Below are 23,888 nucleotides of genomic sequence, written 5' to 3' on the forward strand. Positions count from 1 at the left end.
GCTAAGGGCGCGTACCTCGGTTGCAGTTTGTCCCCGGCCCTGGTCGGTTGTGTGGGTGGCAGCCACTCACATCGATGTTTCTCTCTATATATCTGTTCCTCTCTCTCCCTCCCACTCTACCTGAACAAAAAATGGAAAAATGTCCTCGGGTGAGGATAAAAAAAAAAAAAAAAAAAAAAAGAAGTAAAACTGTCATTATTCACAGATATATGACATTGTACAAAGAAAGCCCTAAAGACTTCACCAAAAGTTACTAGGTTTAATAAATTAATTTTGTAATGTAGCAAAATACAAAATTGATACTCAGAAATTGATGGTATATGAGATATTTAAACATACCAATAATAAACACTCAGAAAAAGAAACTGAAAAAGCAATTCCATGTACAACTGCAATGAAAAAAGAAAAAAACATTAAGATAATTAGGAATAAGTTTAACCAAGGCAATAAAGGACCTATACTCAGAAAACTACAGGATGTTGAAAAAAGAGATAGCGGCAGATAAAAACAAATAGAAGAGTATACCATATTCATGGATTGGAATAATTAACATAATTAAAATGCCCATACTACACAAAGCAATCTATAGATTCCATGCGACCTTATTAAAATACCAATGGCATCTTTCACAGATCTAGAACAAATAATCTAAAATTTTATGTGGAACCAAAAAAGGACCCCAAATAGCCACAGCCATCTTGAGAAAGAAGAACAAGGTAGGAGTGATCTCAATACCAGATCAAAGCCACTGTAATCAAAACAGCCTGGTACTGGCACAAGAACAAGCATGTAGATCAATGTAAAAGAACAGAGAACCTGAAATTGACCACAATCCATTATGCTCAGTTAATACTTGACAGAGGAGGCAAGAGCATACAATGGAGTAAAGACAGTATTTTCAATAAATGGTGTTGGGAAAATCAGACAAGTACATGAAAAAAAAAAATGAAACTAGACCATCAACTTATACCAAACACAATAATAAACTCAAATTGGATAAAATACTTAAATGTAAGTCATGAAACCATAAAAATCCTAGAAGAAAGCCTAGGCAGAAAAATTTCTCAGATAGCAAAAATTTCATGAATACAATACCTTGGGAAAGAGAAACAAAGCAAAAATAAACAAATAAACTACAGCAAACAAAAAACCTTCTACACAGCAAAAGAAACAAGAATCAAATGAATAGGGAGCCCACTGTTTGGGAGAACATATTTACAAATGATACATCTGATAAGGGGTTGAATTCCAAAGTATATAAAGTATTCATACAACTCAACAAAAGGAAGACAAACAATCCAATAAAAAAAATGTGCAGAAGACCTGAATAGAGACTTCTCAAAACAAGACATACAAATGGCCAAGAGACATATGAACAAATGCTCAGTGCCACTAATCATCAGTGAGATGCAAATAAAAATGACTCTGAGGTATCATCTCACACCTGCCAGAATGGCTATCATCAATAAATCAACAAACAACAAGTGCTGGTGAGGATGTGCAGAAAAAGGAATCTTAGTGCACTGCTGGTGGGAAGCAGACTGGTGCAGTCACTATGGAAAACCGTATGGTGTTTCCTCAAAAAATTAAAAATTGATCTGTCATCTGACCCAATGATTCCACTACTGGAAATATTTCCTAAGAAGCCTGAAACACCAGTTGCAAAGAACATATACAGCACTATTCACAATAGCAAAAATCTAGAAACAACCCAAGTGCCCATCAGTAATGAGTGGATAAAAAAAGAGAACTTAATTTCATCATAGAAATATTTCATACAGGCCCCATCTTTTAAAAATCTATGATTATAAGTAACGTACTAAACTATGTCAGAAGGTCAAAAAGGTCTTAAAGATCAGGAATTTGAAGTCCTTTTATGGATAGATGATCAAAGTGAAGCCTGGTCAGTGGGAGAGGATTGCTCAATGTCCCATATAAAATCAGTGACAAAATGAGTCACTCTCTTTTTGCAGTTTGCACTGAGATCTTACTACAATTGGCCATTTGCAAATACTTACTGCTTTGTATTTAATGTAGAGAAACCACATTCATAGCTGTATTTACTTTCTTTACAAAGTTTCCTACAGAGAAAAATATTTTGTAATAAGCTTCTCTGAAAGTAACTCGATTGTACTTATTTTTTTGTTTGTTTGTTTATTTTGTTTTAGGTAAGCCTTCCCAGTGATCCAAGCTGTGTTGAAGAAATCTTGTGGGTAAGTTTAAACTTTTATTTCTGTGCCTTTTTGTTGTTATTGTTTTAATCTCACCTGAGGATATGTTTCTATTGAGTTTTTTAGACAGAGTGGAAGGGAGGGAGGGTGAGAGAGAGAGGAACATCAATGTCAGAGTGACACATTGATTGACTGCCTCCCGCACAACCCCAACCTGGGCCTGGGATCAAACCTGCAACCCAAGCACGCGTGCCCTTGACTGGGAATCAAACCCACCACTCTTTGGTCCACGTGCCGATGCTCCAACTGCTGAGCCAAACTAGCCAGGACTATTTCTGTAACTTTTAATAATGAAGCAGTCTTTCTGCTTAAGCTGTTTAAAGTAACCACTATTCTGTTTCCAGGAGTATAACTTCAAGATCCTTCTGCTTATTCCTCCTGTCTCATTTCTTACCTGTTTTCCCCATTCTTTAATAAAGCTACTCTTCTAATCTCACCAAGTTTCTTTCCTATTCTTGCATCCTTATGCGTCTTTCTTTTGGAGTCTGAATAGACTCACAACCGTTTTAAGGAGACTTTCCCTGTTTAAACATCCTACCCCCAATTTTTGTCTTTATGCTTTCTGGGATCTCAAATGAACTTCATTGTTACCTACCACCACATTGTTGATGGCATATAATTATGGAAATTGTAGCCTGTGAGAGAATGAGATGTGGAAGCATGGATGGGAGGAGAGGAGGAGAGAACAGTGATAGCAAATTGTGGGAAATGATACTAGTTGGAGTGAATATGTGCATCAGAATACAATGGAGGCAGCACAAATTTACAAAAGGTAGTGATAATCTCTCCCAAAGTAAATTATTAACCAAAAGGGAAAACCAAAGCCAAGCCAGAATAATATATTTCTTGTCTCTTGATTTTTGTATCATAAAGCAATATGGTACATGAAAAATAGGAGTCCTGCCTCTACTATTTATCATTTCTATGATTTGGAGAGGTGACTTAATCTTTCTGAATCTCCCTTCATCATCTGTAAAAGAAGAAAATAAAAACTGTCTTAATTCCCTTATAAACTGCCAAGTGTTATATAAATGGTTGAAATTATGAAAAATGATGATCCATGTGGCCACAAGAGAACAATATAGGATTTCAAACAATCCATGTGCCAGTTAAAATTCTGCCTCCCTTTTCCTCCCCTTACAAAAGTCACTCCAACTCCCCCTTAGTCTTCCCCTGGTAAGTGCCTTCTTAGTAGCCCAGTGTTTGAAGCAAACTAATAATAATAATAAAGAGCAGAAAGCTGTTTACTATCAAATTGTGTAGCCACATGATTTCACCTTTTGTGGATATTCATGTACACTTTCAGCTAAAAATCATTGTTATTGACTATTAAAAATAAATCCTATCATTCTGATCAGAGATGAGACTATCTCAATTAAGGGTACACTGGCTACTTTTATTAAATAAGAGATCAGGAACCACTAAATCATCTCTCCCTAGCGTCCAAGGGTCTGGGTGTGGGGTGGTTAACTGTTGTGAAATCCACAGGTGTAATGTATCCTGGGAACTCAGTTGCTTGCTCTTGCCATTGGGTGGCCAAAGTCAGATACATCAACTACACCAAATCCTTCATGGTGTGTTCACGGTTTTCCTTAAAGAAACATATTACCCTGTTCTCTATACTAATCCTCTTTTGCCAAATGATGTCTGTGGTCTTTTATTAACTCCCAAAGGAATGCTTGACTCATTTTAAAAATCATCACTTAATTTGTAACAGTTGAACTCTCTACTTAAGAGTAGTCTGGCCTGGGTGCCTAGGTGGCTTACACAGTGACTAAGTGAGGTGAACAGGTGAACATATGTCAGGGGCTAGCAACTCCAGTCTTCTGTGGAAGCCACTTAGAGTAGCAACAGAATGTTACCTTAACATGGAAAGAAAAGAAGCAGGTTGCCTCAATAAGCTATTAAAAGATAGCACATTTTGAGAGAGCAACAAATGCTCTTCTGTTATTCTTACAAGAGAATCATCTAGGAAATGTATTTTTTTGAGGGGCTATAGATTATATAGCATTCATTTTTAAAATTTGATTTTATTGATTTTAAAACTTTTTTTGTGAATGCACATCATTTTTTAGTAATTAATTAATTTATTTTTGTTACAGATGTTTCTCCTTTTCCCCCCACTGATCCCTCCTCTCCCTCCCTCCCTGCCCTGTCCCCAGCTTTGTTGTCAATGTCCATTGTTCATGCACACATGCATATAAGTTCTGTGGTTTATCTCTCCCCCACCACCCTCTCTTCTGGGAATTGTCAATCTGTACCCCACATCCACGTTTTTTGGGAGTACCCCATTCCTCAGACTGTTATGTTCATTATATTCCACAAATAAGTGAGATCATATGATACTTGAATGTCTCTGTTAGTCTTGATTGCATTAGGATAATACTTTCCAGGTCCCTCCAGGTCCTCTCAAAGGATAAGAGATCTTTCTTACAGCTGCGTAGTACTCCATTGTGTATATGTACCACTGCATTTTTTATCCATTCGTCTACTGATGGACACTTGGGCTGTTTCCAGATCTTAGCTATTGTAAATAGTGCTACTACAAACATGGGGATACATATATTCTTTCTGATTGGTGTTTCAGGCTTCTTAGGGTATATTCCTATAAGTGAGATCAATGGGTCAAGTGGAAGTTCAATTTTTAGTTTTTTGAGGTAACACCATATTGTTTTCCATGGTGGCTGCACCAGTCTGCATTCCCACCAGCAATGTACTAGAGTCCCCCTTTCTCCACACTCTCGCCAACACTTGTTGTTTGAAAACTTCTTTTTTTAAAAAAAATATGATTTTATTAGTCTTTCTCTGATTGCCTTATTTCATTTAGCATAATACTCTAGGTCCCTCCATGTCAACTCAAAGGACAATCCATTCTGTATATGTATTACAGCTTTTTTATCCACTCATCTATTGAGGATACTTGGCCTGTATCCAGATCTTAGCAACTATAAATAGTGCTGCTAGGAATATAGGGGTACATATATTACTTCTGATTGGTGTTTCAGGCTTCTTAGTATATATCCCTAGAAGTGAGATCACTGGGTCAAATGGCAGTTCAATTTTTAATTTTTTGAGGAATCCCCACATTGTTTTCCATAGTGGCTGCAACAGTCTGCATTCCTACCAGTAGTGTACTAGAGACCCCTTTTCTCCACATCCACCCCAACACTTGTTGTTTGATGATTTGTTGATGGTAGCCATTCTGGAAGTTGTGAAGTGATACCTCATAGTCATTTTAATTTGCATCTCTCTGATGATTAGTGACTTTGAGCATTTGTTCATATGTCACTTGGCCATTTGTATGTCCCGTTTGGAGAGGTGTCTATTTAGGTCCTCTGCCCATTTTTTTAATTGGATTCTTTGTCTCCCTTCTTTTGAGTTGTATGAGTACTGTCAATTCTATTTACGTCTGTGTTAGTTTTACAGTTTCAGCATGAATAAAACTTACTAAGCAATTACAGGATGACCATGTATAGTATTACCTATTTTTTTACTTTTAAAGGGTAGACAAATGAAAAGGCTCTTCTTAAGAGTGAGAAAAAAATTAACCCGAGGAAAAATGGTTCAGATAATTATATCTGAAAGGATATTTGATGATGTTTTCAAAACTCTGCAGCATAATCAAATACCTTTAAATGGAAATTATTTGATAAACTTAATCAATGATTAAGCAATTGATTTTATATTCTGTCAAATTAATGTATAAATAGTGTTCAAATTGGAATCATGCAAACAATTTTCTATATATCTGTCTTAAATACTAATACCTCCAAAATGTTTTTTAAAAAAATCTATCTTATTCTGGTGTGGATTTTTTATTTTTATTTTTTTATAGTGGTTAACTATATTCAAATACATTTGATTCAGTTTTTCTATTTTTTAAATTTTTATTAATTTATATTTGTTACAGATGTTTCTCCTTTTCCCCCCATTGACACCCTCCTCCGCATCACCCCCCCAATGCATCACTTTGTGTCTGTGTTCATCAGTTATGAGTACATTCATATAAATTCTGGGGTTTATCTCTTCCCTCCCCCCACAACCCCCTCCTCTTAGGTTTGTCAGTCAGTATCCTACTTCCACGTCTCTGGGTCTACCCAATTCCTCAGACTGTAATGTTCATTGTATTCCATCAGTAAGTGAGATCATGTGATATTTGTCTTTCTCTGCTTGACTTGCTTTGCTGAGAATAATACTTTCCAGGTCCCTCCATGTCATCTCAAAGGATAAGAGATCTTTCTTACAGCTAAATAGTATTCCATTGTGGATATGTACCACAGCTTTTTCATCCATTCATCTACTGATGCACACTTGGGCTGTTTCCAGATCTCCGCTAGTGTAAATAGTGCTGCTACAAACATGGAGGTACATATATTCTTTCTGATTGGTGTTTCAGGCATCTTAGGGTATATTCCTAGAAGTAGGAACATTGGGTCAAATGGCAGCTCAATTTTTAATTTTTTGAGGTGACACAATAGTGTTTTCCATAGTGGCTGCACCAGTCTGCATTCCCACTAAGAGTGTACTAGAGTCCTGTTTTCTCCACATTCTCACCAACACTTGTTTGATGATTTGTTGATGGCAGCCATTCTGAAGGTTGTGAGGCGATACATCATTGTTATTTTAATTTGCATCTCTCTGATGATTAGTGATATTGACCATTCCTTCATATGTCTCTTGGGCATTTGTATGTCCTGTTTGGAGAGGAATCTATTTAGTTCCTCTGCCCATTTTTTTTTTATCCTCACCCGAGGACATTTTTCCATTTTTTGTACAGATAGAGTGGGAGGGGGGGGAGAGAGAGAGAGAGAGAGAGAGAGAGAGAGAGAGAGAGAGAGAAAGAGAGAGAGAAAGAGAGAGAGAGACATCGATGTGAAAGGGACACATCGAGTGGCTGCCACCCGCACGACCAACCAGGGCCGGGGACAAACTGCAACCGAGGTACATGCCCTTAGCGGGAACCAAACCCGGGTCTCTATGGACCACAGGCCGGTGCTCTAACCGCTGAGCCAAACCGGCCAGGGCCTCTGCCCATTTTTTAATTGGGTTCTTTGTCTTCCTTTCTTTTGTTGAGCTGTATGAGTACTCTATATATTTTGAAAATTAACCCCTTATCTGATATATCATTGGCAATTATGCTCTCCCATACAGTAGCTTTGCTCTTTCCATTTTGATGATTTTATCTTTTGTGTGCAGAACCTTTTCAGTTTTATGTAGTCCCATGTGTTTATTTTCTCCCTTGTTTCTGTTGCCTTAGGTGATGTATCAGTGAAAATTCTGCTGCATATGATGTCCACAATTTTGTTGCCTAAATTTTTTCTAGGATTTTTATAGATTCATGGGTCACATTTCAGTCTTTTATCCATTTTGAGTTTATTCTTGTATATGGTGTAAGTTGATGGACTAGTTTCATTTTTCTGCATGTAACTGTCCACTTTTCCCAACACCATTTATTAAAGAGGCTGTCTTAACTCCATTGTGTGCTGTTGCCTCCTTTATCAAATATTCATTAAGCATAATCTCCTGGGTCCATTTCTGGGTTCTCTGTTCTGTTTCATTGGTCTATATGCCTATTCTTGTGCCAGTACCAGGCTGTTTTGATTACAGTAGCTTTATAGTATAACTGGATATCCAGTATTGTGATCCCACCTACTTTGTTCTTTTTTTCCAAGATTTCTGTGGTTATTCGGGGTGTTATTGGTTCCATATGAACTTATGAAGTATTTGTTCCTGTTCTGTGAAATATGTCATTGGTATTTTGATGGAGATTGCATTGAATCTATAGATTAGCTTTGGGTAATAGGTACATTTAAATGATGTTAATTCTTCCACTCCATGAACAAGCTATGTGCTTCCACTTTTTCATATCTCCCTCTATTTCTCTTTTCAATGCCCTGTAGTTTTCTGCAAATAGGTGTTTTACTTCTTTGGTTAAGTTTATTCCTAGGTATTTTAATTTTTTTCCTGTGATAGTAAATGAGATTTATTTTTTCTGAGTTTCTCTTTCTGTAACTTCATTATTGGTGTATAAGGATGCCATCAATTTCATGATGTTTAGTTTGTATCCTGCTACTTTGCCAAATTCATTTATTAAGTCTAGTAAATTTCTGATGGAGTCGTTGGCGTTTTTTAAGTATAGTATCATGTCATTTGCAAATAATGACACTTTCACTTCCTCCTTTCCAATTTGGATCCCTTTTATTTTTTCTTCATGTCTGATTGCTGTGGCTAAGACTTCCAGTACTATGTTAAATAAGAGTGGTGACAGTGGACATCCTTGTCTTGTTCCTATTCTTAAAGGAAATGTTTTAAATTTTTGCCCATTGAGAATGATGTTGGCTGTAGGTCTTTCATATAGGGCCTGTATTATGTTGAGATATAATTCCTCTATTCCGACGCTGCTGAGCATTTTTATCAGAAATGGGTACTGAATTTTTTCAAATGCTTTTTCAGAATCTATTGATATAATCATGTGGTTTTTATTCTTCACTTTCTTTATGTTGTGTATCACATTTATTAATTTGTGAATATTGTACCAGCCTTGCATCCCTGGGATGAATCCCACTTGGTCATGGTAAATATTTTTTTTTGATATTGCTGGATTCAATTTGCTAGTATTTTGTTCAGGATTTTGGCATGTATGTTTATCAGGGATGTTCTGTTGTTTTCTTTAATTGTAGTGTTTTTTTATGGTTTAGGAATTAGCATTATGCTGGCCTCATAAAACAAGTTTGGATGTCTTCCTTTTTCTTGAATTTTAAAAAATATTTTGAGGAGAATGGGCGTTAGTTCTTCTTTGAATGTTTGGAAAATCTCTCCAGTGAAGCCATCCAAGCCTAGGCTTTTGTTTGCTGGGAAAAACTTGATTACATCTCCAATTTCCTTTGTTGTTTTTGGTCTCTGCAAGTTTTCTAACTCTTTTCAGTCCAGTTTTGGGAGACTATGTGTTTCAAGAAATGTATCCATTTTGCTTAGATTGCCGAATTTGTTACTGTAATTGTTCATAATATTTGTTAACAATCCTTTGTATGTCTGTGGTGTCAGTTATTATTTCTCCTCTTTCATTTCTGATTTGGTGTATTTGGGTTCTCTCTCTTTGTTTCTTGCTGAGTCTAGCTCAGTGTCCATTAATCTTGTTTATCTTTTCAAAGATCCACCTCTTTGTTTTATTGATCCTTTGAATTGTATATTTGGTCTCTATGTCATTTACTTTGGGTCTGATCTTTACTATGTTGTTCCTTCTACTTGCTTTGGGATTTTCATTTTCTTCTGCTTTATAGTTCTTAAGTTGTGAGCTTACGCCTCTAGTGCTATGAACTTTCCTTTCAGAACTGCTTTCAATGCATCCCATAAATTTTGTGTTGTTGTGTGTTCATTTTCATTGGTTTTCAGAAAGTTTTTACTTTCTTCCTTGATCTCCATGGCAACCCCTTCTCTGTTCAATAACATGCTATTTAGCCTCCATGTTTTGAAATGTCTTTGCATGTTCTTGTTGCAGTTGACTTCTAGTTCCGTGCCATTGTGATCTGAGAAGATGCATGATATGATTTAGTGTTTTCTTGAACTTGTAGAGACTTAGTTTGTATCCTAACATGTGGTCTAACTTTGAGAATGTTCCATGTGCACTTGAGAAGAAAGTGAGTTCGGTAGTTTTGAGGTGTAATTCTCTGTAGATACCTATTAAATTCATTTGGTCTAGTGCTTCATTTAGAATCTCTGTTTCCTTGCTAATTTTTTGTCTAGAGGATTTGTCCAGTGATGTCATCAGGGTGTTAAAGTCCCCTGCTATGATTGTATTGCTGTTGATTTCTCCTTTGAAGTCCTCAAGAAGATTTTTAATATATGTTGGTTCTCCTATATTGGTTGCATATATGTATACCAAGGTTCTGTTTTTCTGTTGGATAGATCCTCTCAATATTATGTAGTGGCCTTCTTTGTCTCTAGTTATGGACTTCATTTTGAAATCTATTTTATTAGATATGAGTATTGCTACCCCAGCTTTTTTTTCTTTTCTGTTTGTTTGGAAGATTGTTTTCCATCCCTTCACTTTCAACCTATGTGAGACTTTTGTTGTGAGCTGGTCTCTTTTAAACATCGTATAGATGAGTCATGCTTTCTTATCCAATCAGCTATTCTGTGTCTTTTTAACTGAGCATTCAGTCCATTTACTTTTAAGGTGATTATTGATATGTACTTATTTATTGCCATTTCTGTTTATTGTGGTTATATTTTCTTCCCATTTCTTCTACTAATTACAGCAGTCCTTTTCACATTTCTTGCAGTGCCGGTTTGGTGCTAATGTATTCCTTTAGCCTTTTTTTTTGTCTTGGAAGCTCTTTATTTGACCTTCAATTTTGAATGATAGACTTGCTGGGTAGAGTAGTCTTGGATTCAGATCCTTGTTTTTCATGACCTTGATTACCTCATGCCATTCCTTTCTGGCCTGTAGTATTTCTAATGAGAAGTCAGCTGAGAGCCTTATGGAGGTCCTTTGTGGGCAACTTGTTGCTTATCTCTTGCTGCCTTTAGAATTCTCTCTTTGTCTTTAATTTTTGGCATTTTAATTACTATGTGTCTTGGTGTGGGACTGTTTGAGTTATTCTTATGTAGGGTTCTCTGTACTTCTTGAACTTAAATGCCTTCTTCCTTCACCACATTAGGAAAGTTTTCTGTGACTAATTCTTCAAATATATTCTCTAACCCTTGCTCATTTTTTTTCTTCTTTGGGGGCTCCTATGATGCAAATATTATGTTTTCAGTTGTCCCATTTTTGTTAAGCTGTCTTCTTGTTTTTAATTTTTTTTTTTCCTTTTGGTTTTCTGATTGGTTAATTTTTTCTACCCTGTCTTCTAATTCACTTATCCAGTCTTCACCTTCCGCTACTCTGCTATTTAGTCCTCCCAATATTTCTTTATTTCTGCTATGTCATTCTTTATTTCTTCTTGGTGGTTTTTCATTTCCAATTGGTTGATTTTCAATGTTTCTATGTCTTTACTCATGGTGCTGATATCCTTACACATGCTTTTGAGCTTCCTAAGATCATGGCTCTGAATTCTAGCTCTTTTAACTTGCTTAAATTAATTTCATTTATCTCATCTTCAGCAGAGGTCTCTTATTCTTTCGCTTTGGGATTTGTTTCTTTGTTTCACCATTTTGGCTATCTCAGTGGGTTTTGGATCCTGCCAAATTTTTTCTGTGGGTGTTGGTGTTCTGCTGTTTGTGGCTCCCTGTACTGAGTTTGTATGAGTGAGGTAGGACCCACATTAAACACCACTGTCAAGTCTTACTTCCCGCGTAGAGTTACATGCCCAGGAATCGTTCATTTATCCTCTAGCTTTTTGCCTGCAAACTATTAGTTGTGATTAATTGAAAAGCCTTGGATTCTCAGTTGAATGAAAACTTCCTCAGGTGTTCAGAGTAAGGGGATTTCCTGAGGGTTGGGCAGATACTGGTTGTTAATGGGCCTGAATTTGCATTTTGATGGCCCTTTGGTTGCCATTGAATCTTCCATGGAGGGGCCTCTGCCTTTCTCCAGAGCCCTGTTTAGGAGTAAGATAACCACTGTCCTGCATGGCCTCAACTCAGCAAAAGCTCTGAGCACCGTCCATATCTCATGTTTTCCCACTCAGTTCTAGTCCAGTTCACCCTCCCTGTGCTGGAGCCCAAGGTGAGTGACTGTGGCTATTTTAGTGCTGTGTCCCATCTCTCTGTGCTCTGGAGCCACTTGGGAGTTTAACCCCAAGGGCACTGTTCACAGCTAAGGCCACTGGTGTCCATGGGATCCCAGGCCCCCTCTCACGCCTCTGCAATCTTATCAGAATCAATTCAGTGTCCATGGTTATATGGTCCTCTCAAGCTGCTTTTCTGTTGCTTTTTCATGACAATGTGTCTTAATTCCTGTTTGGTCCTGGGAGATGGTCTGTGTAGCTTCCATTCACTCCACCACCATTTTGGAATCCCATGGACATTTTACTCATAAGCTGCCGAATATACATTCTTCTCAAGTGCATACAGGATATTCTCCAAGACAGACTACATGGTAGGACACAAAGTAAGTCTCCAATGTCCCGGACACCGGCCATGTGGGCCAATGCACTGAAGCCCTCTGGTGTAGACTTTTAAAATTATAGTTTTCTTGAAACAGTAATAAAATATTCTATCCAAGAAGATCAATAATTGCTAAATATAATTTAGACTATAATTAATGTTAAAAAGAAAAGGCCCATTTCTTCATTCAATTGTGACCACCAGTCTAGTTGGCAAGAGACTTAAGAATGATACTCTGGGTGATTATTTTGGAAATGTTAGTTTATTGAAGGATGATGGCGGCAGTCAGGACCAGAGCAAAGGTCAGTGTGTGAGAGTGTGAGAGAGAGTGTGAGTGGACATGAGTGTAGATGAGCAATCTTGGCAATGCAGAAACATGGGGGAGAGGGTTCCTGTGCTGTCAACAGGGAGCAGACCGCTACCACAGTAAATGACTTGTCAAGGTGCTTCTCCCTGCATGCTGCGAGGCCCTGCCATTTTGGAGGACCCCCGGTCTTCTCAGGAAGGAGGCAGTGTGCAGCAGCTAAGGCCAAGTGACATGAGTCCACCACAGTGCCTTGCACCATTGGACCGGTGGACCCCACTGTGTCAACACAAACCAATGCACAGTAGCAGTGCTATCAAGGTGCCTGCTGCAGTAGCTGAAAACAGCCAGGAGCCGAGCACCATTCCCCACAGCAGCAGCCTGATCAGAGCCAAGAAAAAAACCCACAGAATAACCTGATCAGAGTCCAGCACCTTCGCCTACATTAGCAGTGACTGGGTGGGAGTGGAGCCCCACTCCTAACAGCAGCTGAGGCTCAGGAACTGAGACACACCCCCAGCAGTAGTGCCAGCTTGAGATACCAGCACCTTCCTCCAGAGCAGTGGTGACTGGGCAGGAATAGAGCTCTACATTCAACAGAAGCTTAGGCTCAAGAGCCAAGACATACCCCCAGCAGCAGAGGCTTGGGAGAGAACATAACTCCCTAAGCAGCAGCACACAGATCAGCAGCTGAGACCCATGCCAAGCAGCATCAGCAGAGGCTGATCAGGAATGGTGCCCCAGCACAAGCAGCAACAAGACTTGGGGAGCTGAGACCTTTCCCTGACAACTGAAGCAGTGGATTTGGAGTGGAACCACTCCCCCAGCAGCAACAAAGTTCCTGCAGCTAAGCATTCTCGGCCCCCAACAGCAGCAGAGGATTCGGAGCTGAGAGTACCCCTGGCACATGCAGCAGAAGTAGAAGCACAAACTGGGAGCTGACACTCACCCACAACAACAACTGATCAGAAGTTGAACCCCGCAAGGCAGCAGAGCACGCCAGAGGCACACCAATGTGACCCCTGCACCCCAGCAGAACACCAGCAGGACCCACACAACTCAGAAGGATACCAGCATGACCTACGTACCCCAGGAGCATACCAGTGGGACCCACGCACCACAGCAGGGCACCACCAGCACCCACACACCCCAGGAGTGAACCATCTGGACCCATGCATCCCAAGAGTGCCTAACATGACTGACCAATACCAGATGCCAGTTGTCAGTCTTTCAGGACCTACAGCAGGCAAGAAGTACCACACACCAAAACAATCTGGAAGGCACAGCAGCCTTATTTGATACACACTGACCAGCCTACACATTCCAACATTCCTCACAGGGCTTACAACTACCAGATGGCTAAAATGGTGAGACAAAGAAACAACACCCAAATGAAAGAAAAGGTGGAATCACCAGAAAAAGAACTACATGAAATGAAAGAAAGCAATTTGTGAGATAAAGAATTCAAAGCAATGAGTTTAAGTGTGCTCAAGCAATTTACTGAGAACTACAAGCAACTTAATAAGAATTAGAAGAGCTCAATGGGAACTACTTCAGCTTACAAAAAGAGGTAGAAGCTTTGAATAAAAATCAAGAAGAAATAAAGTATGACATAGCTGATATGAAAAATACTTTAGAAGGATTCAATAGTAGATTAGAAGAAGCTGAAGACTGAATCAGTGAGTTAGAAGACAAGGTACAAAAAACAAACAAACAAAAAAAACCCAAATACAGCAACAAATGGGGTGAAAAATCAGGAAGAGAGATTAAGGGAGCTTTGTGACAATACAAAATGTAACAACATTTATATTGTAGTGGTTCCAAAAGGAGAAGAATCAGAGAAAGAAACAAAAAACCTGTTTGAAGAAATAATGACAGAATACTTCCCTAAACTGGTGAAGAAAAACATCATACAAGTCCAGGAAACACAGAGTCCAAAGGAAAATGAACCCCAAAAGACCCACAGCTAGACACATCAAAGTTAAAATGGCAAACATTAAAGACAAAGAAAGAATCTTAAAGGAAGCAAGACAGAGACATAAAATTACCTACAAGGGCGCTCCCATTAGACTGCTAGATGATTTCTCAATAGAAACACTGCAGGCCAGAAGGGAGTGGCATGAAGTATACAAAATAATGGAAGGAAAAGGTCTGAATCCAAGACTACTCTATCCACCAAGGCTTTCATTCAAAATTGAAGAAGAAATAAAGAGCCTCACAGACCAAAACAACAACAACAAAAAACTAAAGGAATTTACCACCACCAAATAGCACTGCAAGAAATGCTAAAGAGACTGTTGTAAGAAGGAGAAAAAACAGAGAGAGAAAGAGAAACACAGGCATAAAATAAAAATGGCAACTAATAAGTATCCATCAATGATAAACTTAAATGTTAATGGCTTAAGCTCCAATCAAAAGACATAGGGTAGCTAATTGGATAAGAAAACACTATACACACACACACACACACACACACACACACACGAAACCTGGTAAACATCTATGCACCAAACACAGGAGCAACAGAATATATTAAAAAACTTCTGGAGAACATCAATGGACAGATCAATAGCAATACCATCACAGTGTGTGACTTTAAGACCCTGCTGACACCACTAGATAGATCTTCTACACAAAAAAATTAACAGTGACACAGAGTCCTTAAATGAAAAACTAGATCAGTTGGACATCATTGATATTTACAGAATATTTCACACAAAACCTTCAGAATATATATTCTTCTCAAGTGCACACAGGGCATTCTTGAAGATAGACCACATGTTAGGACACAAAGTAAGTCTCTACAAATTCAAGAATATTGAAGTCATATGAGGATTTTCTCAGATCACAGTGGCATGAAACTAGAAATCAATTACAACAAAAACACAGAAAAACATTCAAACATATGAAGGCTAAATAGCATGTTATTAAATGATGAATGGGTTACCAAGAAGATTAAGGAATCAATTAAAAACTTCCTTTTACAATGAAAATTAACACACAACAACACAAATCTATGGGACACAGCAAAAGTAGTCTTGAAAGGGAAGTTCATAGCACCACAGGCCTGCCTCAGAAAACATAAAAATTCCTAATTGATATTTTAACCCTACAACTCAAAGATCTAGAAAGTAAACAAAAAGAAACACGCAGAGCCCAGAGCCAGTAGATGGAAAGAAATAGTAAAGGTCACATGATCTCACTTATTTGTGAAATATAGTGAACTAAACAAACTGATGAACAAAATTAACCCAGAGACATAGAGGTGGGGTACAGACTGACAAGCCTCAGAAGAGGGGGGTTGGGGGGAAAGATAAACCACAGAACTTACATTCATGTATTCATGACCAATGAACATAGAACAAAGGTGGGGATGAGGTGGGGGGGGGAGAGGAGGAGGGTGGCAATATGGGAAAAATGAGAAATATCTGTAACAAAAACAAATTAATAAATAAAAAAAATTGAAAAAAAGAAATAAAAGACATAGAAACTAAAAAAAAAAAAAATCAAAATGAAACAAAGAGCTGGTTCTTTGAAAAGATAAAGATTGATGGACCCTTAGCCAGATTCAATAAGAAACAAAGAGAGAGGATCAAAGTAAACAAACTCAGAAATAAAAAAAAAGTAAAGTAACAACTAACTTCACAGAAATAAAAAGGATCATCAAAACATACAATGAACAATTATACACCAACAAATTAGACAATCTAGGTGAAACGGACAAATTTCTAGAAACACAGTTTTCTGAAACTGAACCTGAAAGAGATAGAAAACATAATCAGACCAATAACAACAAAGGAAATTGAAGATGTAATCAAGAAACTCACCACAAACATAAGCCCAGGCCCGTACGTCTTCATTGTGATGTTTTACCGAATATTTAAAGATCTAACATGCCTTCTCCTCAAACTTTTCCAAAAATCTAAGAAGACTGAAGACTTCCAAACTCATTTTATGATGCCAGCATAATCCTAATTACAAAAATGGATAATGACACTAGAAAGAAAGAAAACTACAGGCAAATATCACTGATGAACACAGATGCCAAAATCCTTACTAAATATTAGCAAATTGGATCCAGCAATACATCAAAAAAAGTATTCATCATGACCAAGTGGGAATCACCCCAGGGTTGCAAGGAGGGTACAATATTCACAAATCAATAAACGTGATATACTACATAACCAAAATAAAAGGTAAAAACCATATGATCTTACCAACAAATGCTGAAAAAGCATTCAACAAAATCCAGCACCCATTTCTGATAAAAAGGCTCAGCAATGTGGTAAGAAAGGGATCATATCTTCACGTAATAAACGTAATATATGAAAAACAACAGACAACATCATACTCAATGGAAAAAAAAAAAAACTAAAAACAATTTTCTTGAGGACGGGTACAAGAGAGGGATGTCCACTCTTGCCACTTTTATTTAACATAGCATTGGAAGTCTTAGCCACAGCAGTTAGACATGAAGAAAAAATAAAAGGAATCAAATTGAAAAGGAGGAAGTGAAACTGTCATTATGTGCAGATGTCATGATATTGTACATAGAAAACCCTAAAGAATCCATAAAAAATCTACTACACTTAATAAATGAATTTGTCAAAGTAGCAGAATAATAAATTAACATCAAGCAATCAATGGTATTCTTATACACCGACAATGAACTCAAAGCAAACAAACCAAAAACAATCCCATTTACCACTATGGAAAAAAAAAAAAAATTAAGATGCCTAGGAATAAACTTAATGAAAGAAGTAAAGCACCGCTTCACAGAAAACTACAGGACAGGGGAAAAAAGAAATAGAGGAAGATATAAAAATGTGGAAGCAAATACCTTGTTCATGGATTGGAAGAATTAACATCATTCAAATGTCCATACTACCCCAAGCAATCTATAGATTCAATGCACTCCCTATCAAAATACCAACGACTTATTTCACAGAACTAGAAAAAATACTCCAAAAGTTTATATGGAACCGAGAACGTCACTGAATAGCAGTAGCAATCTTGAAAAACAAAAGTAGGAGGAATCACAATACCAGATATCAGGTTATACTACAAAGTCACTGTTATCAAAGATTTCTTTTCTTTTTTCTTTTGTTCTTTTGTTTGTTTGTTTGTTTGATACATGCTGCTAGCAGGAACCAAACCCAGGACTCTCTGGTCCACAGGCCAATGATCTAACCACTGAGCAAAACCACCCAGGGCCCAAGTCACTGTAATCAAAACAGCCTGGTACTGGCACAAGAACAGAGAGATCAATTAATGGAACAGAAAAGAGAACTCAGAAATTGACCCAGTTCATCATGCTCAATTCATATTTGACAAAGGTGGCAAGAGCATACAGTGGAGTAAAGACAGCCTCTTCAATAGTGTGGTGAAAATTGAACAGCTACATGCAAAAAAATGAAGCTAGACCACTGCCTTACACACAAGAATGAACTCAAAATGGATAGAAATTTGAATGTGACTCATGAATCCATAAAAATCCTAGAAGAAAATGTAGGTAACAAAATTTCAGACATCACACACAGCAAAATTTCATTGACTCAATGCCTAAGGCAAGAGAAACAAAGGAAAAAATGAACACATGGGACATTATCAAACTAAAATTCTTCTACAAAGCAAAATAAACAACCATCAAAATGAAAAGGGAACCCACTATATGGGAGAGCATAATTGCCAATGATACATCAGATAATGGGCTAATTTCCAAAATATATAGAGTACTCATATAACTCAACAATCGAAAGACGAATAATCCATTAAAAATAGGCAGAGGATAACAACAAAGGAAATTGAAGAGTCAATGAAGAAACTCCCAGCAAACATAAACACAGGCCTAGATGGTTTCATGGGAGAGTTTTACTGAGCATTTAAAGACCTAATACTCATTCTTCTCAAACTATTGCAAAAATTCCAAGAAGATGAAACACTTGCAAACTCATTTTATGAGGCCACCATAATCCTAATTCCAAAACCAGATAGACACTACAAAGAAAGAAAAGTACAGGACAATATCCCTGATGAACACAAATGCCATAATCCTTAATAAAATATTAGAAAATCTAATCCAGCAATACATCAAACAATTATTCATCATGACAAAGTGGGATTCATCCTAGGGATGCAAGGATGGTACAGTATTCGCAAATCAATAAATGTGATACACCACATAAACAAAATGAAAGATAAAATCCATATGATCAGGGAAGAAAAAATGGCGGCGAAGTGAATGGAGCGACCCAGACCGTCTCCCAAGACCAAACTGGATTTACAACGAAAATAAAGGCAAACCGTCAGGAAAGGGCAGCCAAAAGACATCTTGGAGGACCACTTAACCAGAAACACCCACTCAGTCCTGGTAGGCTTGCGAGGACGGGAGAGGGGACCTAGAGCCCAGGGTCCGCAGTGGCCTGGGCAGGGGCCAGGGAACTAGACGGGAAGTTAACTCTACCGTCTTTCTTCCCACTGTGCACGGCCCTGGAAACTCTGTAGCTGGCTAGGCTAGGCTCTCCGCTGAAGCCGCACAGACTCCTGGCCCCCAGGGAACTCGGCGGGACCAGGGAACTAGGCGGAAAGTTAATTCTACCAGCTCCCTTCCCGCCGTGCAGGGCCCTGGAAACTCTGTAGCCGCTGAAGCCGCACAGACTCACAGCCCCCAGGGAACTCGGCGGGACCAGGGAACTTGGCAGGACCAGGGAAGGCGGCGGAAAGTTAACTCTACCGTCTCTCTCCCCACCGTGCACGGCCCTGGAAACTCTGTAGCCGCTGAAGCCGCACAGACTCATGGCCCCCAGGGAACTCGGCGGGACCGGGGAACTAGGCGGAAAGTTAATTCTACCGGCTCCCTTCCCGCCGTGCACGGCCCTGGAAACTCTGTAGCCCCTGAAGCCACACAGACTCACAGCCCCCAGGGAATTCGGCGGGACCGGGGAACTCGGCGGGACCAGGGAACTCGGCAGGACCAGGGAAGGCGGTGGAAAGTTAACTCTACCGTCTCCCTCCCCACCGTGCACGGCCCTGGAAACTCTGTAGCAGCTGAAGCCGCACAGACTCATGGCCCCCAGGGAACTCGGCGGGACCGGGGAACTAGGCGGAAAGTTAATACTACCGGCTCCCTTCCCGCCATGCACGGCCCTGGAAACTGTAGCCGCTGAAGCCGCACAGACTCACGGCCCCCAGGGAACTCGGCGGGACTGGGGAACGCGGCGGAAAGTTAACTCTACCCTCTCCCTTCCCACCGCCGTGCACATTTACCATTGCGGCAAAAAAATTAAGATACCTAGGAATAAACTTAACCAAAGAGATAAAGGACCTATTCGCAGAAAACTACAGGTCTTTGAAAAAAGAAATAGAGCAAGATGTAAAACAGTGGAAGAACATACCCTGTTCATGGATTGGGAGAATTAACATCATTAAAATGTCCATATTACCCAAAGCAATCTATAGATTCAATGCAATCCCCATCAAAATAACAATGGCATACTTCAAAGAATTAGAACAATTACTTCAAAAGTTCATATGGAACCAAAAAAGGCCTCGAATAGCCACAGCAATCTTGAAAAGGAAGAACAAAGTTGGAGGGATCACAATACCAGATTTCAGGTTATACTACAAAGCCACCATAATCAAAACAGCCTGGTACTGGCACAAGAACAGGTATATAGACCAGTGGAACAGAATAGAGAACCCAGAAATGGACCCTAGGCAATATGCTCAATTAATATTTGACAAAGGTGGCAAGAGCATACAGTGGAGTAAGGACAGCCTCTTTAATAAATGGTGCTGGGAAAATTGGACAGCTACTTGCCGAAAAATGAAACTAGACCATCAACTTACACCCTACACCAAAATAAACTCCAAATGGATAAAAGACTTAAATGTAACTCATGAATCCATAAAAATCCTAGAGGAGACTGTGGGCAACAAAATCTCAGACATCATACGCAGCAGAATTTTTACTGACACATCATCTAAGGCAATAGAAACAAAGGAGAAAATGAACACATGGGACTACATCAAACTCAAAAGCTTCTGCACAGCGAAAGATACAATCATCAAAACGGAAAGGCTACCCACTGTATGGGAGAGCATAATTGCCAATGATATATCAGATAAGGGGTTAATTTCCAATACATATTTAATGCTCATACAACTCCACAAAAGGAAGACAAAGAATCCAATTAAAAATGGGCAGAGGAACTAAATAGACACCTCTCCAAACAGGACATACAAATGGCTAAGAGACATATGAAGAAATGTTCATCATCACTAATCATCAGAGAGATGCAAATGAAAACAACAATGAGGTATCACCTCACACCTGTCAGAATGGCCGCCATCAACAAATCATCAAACAACAAGTTTTGGCGAGGGTGTGGAGAAAAGGGGACTCTAGTACACTGTTGGTGGGAATGCAGACTGGTGCAGCCACTATGGAAAACAATATGGTGTCACCTCAAAAAATTAAAAATTGATCTCCCATTTGACCCAGTGATCCCACTTCTAGGAATATACCCTACAAAGCATAAAACACCAATCAGAAAGAATATATGTACCCCCATCTTTGTAGCAGCACTATTTACAATCGCTAAGATCTGGAAACAGCCCAAGTGCCCATCAGTAGACGAATGGATTACAAAGCAGTGGTACATATACACAATGGAGTACTACGCAGCGGTAAGAAAGAAAGATCTCTTATCCTTTGAGACTACATGGAGGGACCTGGAAAGTATCATCCTAAGTGAAACAAGCCAAACAGAGAAAGACAAATTTCATATGATCTCACTGATTTGTGGAATATAATGAACATAACAGTTTGAGGACAATCCCCTAAGGAGTGGGGAGGTGAGAGAGGGATGAACCACAGAACTTATATGCATGTATTCATGAACAGTGGACATGGACAACAATCTGGTGAAGGGGCAGGGAGGGAAGAGGGAGGGGGGAATCAGTGGGGGGGGAAAAGGAGAATCATTTGTAACAAAAATTAATCAATAAAAAAAATCCATATGATCATATCAATAGATGGTGAAAAATCATTCAACAAAATTCAGCATCTATTTCTGATAAAAAAAAAAAAAAGTTCAGCAATGTGGCAATAGAGGGATCATACCTCAGCATAATAAAAGCCTTTATAAAAAACCTATGGCCAAAGTCATACTCAATGGGCAAAAACTATAAGCTTTCCCCCTTACGAATGGGAACAAGATAGGGATGCCCACTTTTGCCACTCTTATTCAACATAGTAATGATAGTCTTAGCCACAGCAATTAGACGTGAAGAAAAAATGAAAGGGATCCAAATTGAAAAACAAGACGTGAAACTGTCCTTATTTGAAGATGACATGATATTGCACATAGAAAACTCTAAAGACTCCATAAAAATCTACTAGAGTTAATAAATGAATTTGGAAAAGTAGCAGGATACAAAATTAATGTCAAGAAATCAATGGCATTCTTATACTCCAAAGATGAACTCACAGAATGAGAAATGAATAAAACAGGCTCATTTACCATCACACCAAGAAAGTTAAGGTACCTAGGAATAAACTTAACCAAAGAAGTAAAGGACCTCTTCACAGAAAACTACAGGTGATTGAAAAAAGAAATAGAGGAAGATATTAAAAAAAAAAAAAAAAAGTGGAAGCACATACCTTGTTCATGTATTGGAAGAATTAACATCATTAAAATGTCCATACTACCCAAAGCAATCTATAGATTCAATGCAATCCCCATCAAAACACCAACGACATTCTTCATAGAACTAGAACAAACACTCCAAAAGTTTATGTGGAACCAAAAAGGACCCTGAATAGTCACAGCAATGTTGAAAAAGATGAGCAAAGTAGGAGGGGTCACATTACCAGATTTCAGGTTATGCTACAAAGCCATTGTAATCAAAAGAGCCTGGAACTGGTACAAGAACAGGCATATAGACTAGTGGTACAGAACAGAGATCCCAGAAATTGACTTAAGACAATATGCTCAATTAATATTTGACAATGGTGACAAGAGAATACAGTGGAGTCAAGACAGTCTCTTCAATAAATGGTGTTGGGAAAATTGGAAAGTTACTTGCAAAACAATGAAGCTAGACCACCAATTTACACCATACACAAGAATAAACTCAAAATGGATTAAAGACTTAAATATAACTAATTAATTTATAAAAATTTTAGAAGAAAATATAGGCAATAAAATTTCAGACATCACATGCAGCAGAACTTTCACTGATATAACACCTAAGGCAAGAGAAACAAAGGAAAAAATGAACACATGGGACTACATCAAACTCAAAAGTTTCTGCACCGCAAAAGAAACAATCATCAAAATGGAAAAGGAACCCACTATATGGGAGACCATAATTGCCAATGATGCATCAAATAAGGGATTGATTTCCAAAATATATGGAGTAGTCATACAGCTCAGCAAACAGAAGACAAAGAACCCAATTAGAAAATGGGCAGAGAACCTAAAGAGACACCTCACTGAGCAGGGCATACAAATGGCCCAGAGACATATGAAAAAATGCTCAATGTCTGTAATCATGAGAGAGATGCAAGTTAAAACAACAACGAGTGTCACTTCACACCTGTCAGAATGGCTGCCATAAACAAATCATCAAACAACTAGTGTTGGCAAGGGTGTGGAGAAAAGGGGACTCTAGTACACTGCTGGTGGGAATGCACACTGGTGCAGCCACTATGGAAAACAATATGGTGTTACCTCAAAAAGTTAAAAATTGAACTGCCATTTGACCCAGTCATCACACTTCTAGGAATATAACCCAAGAATTCTGAAACACCAATTAGAAAGAATATATGTACCCCTCTGTTCATAACAGCACTACTTACAATTGCTAAGATCAGGAAACAGCCCAAGTGTTCATCAATAGATGGGTGGATAAAGAACTGTGATACATATACACAACGGGACACTATGCAGCTGTAAAAAAGAAAGATATCTTATCTTTTGAGACAACATGGAGGGAAATGGAGAGTGTTATGCTAAGTAAAACAACAAGCCTATCAGATAAAGACAAATATCACATGAGCTCACTTATTTGTGGAATATAATGAGCAAAATAAGCTGATGAACCAAATAGACCCAGAGAAATAGAAATAGGGTATAGACGGAGAAACTTCAGAAGAAGGGGTTGGGGGGGGAAGGAGGGAAGAGATAAACCACAGAAGGTATATGCATGTATGTGTAACCATGGACATGGACAACAATGCTGGAGATGGGGTGGAGGGGATGGGGAGGAGGATGCCAATGAGAGAAAAAGGAGAAACATCT

General features: G+C 38.6%; 1 protein-coding gene across 1 annotated transcript in view; it reads left to right on the forward strand.

Moving 5' to 3' along the window:
- Positions 1 to 23,888, forward strand: part of AFF2 (AF4/FMR2 family member 2) — a 575,765-nt gene that overhangs the window by 208,858 nt on the left and 343,019 nt on the right. The window contains exon 4 of the mRNA XM_036270092.1: positions 2,169 to 2,213. Coding sequence (XP_036125985.1) covers positions 2,169 to 2,213 — 45 coding nt within the window. The remainder of the gene's footprint in view (positions 1 to 2,168; positions 2,214 to 23,888) is intronic.

The sequence above is a fragment of the Molossus molossus genome, unplaced genomic scaffold (genome assembly GCF_014108415.1).
Source record: "Molossus molossus isolate mMolMol1 unplaced genomic scaffold, mMolMol1.p scaffold_m16_p_2, whole genome shotgun sequence".
In the NCBI taxonomy this organism is placed as follows: Eukaryota; Metazoa; Chordata; class Mammalia; order Chiroptera; family Molossidae; genus Molossus; species Molossus molossus.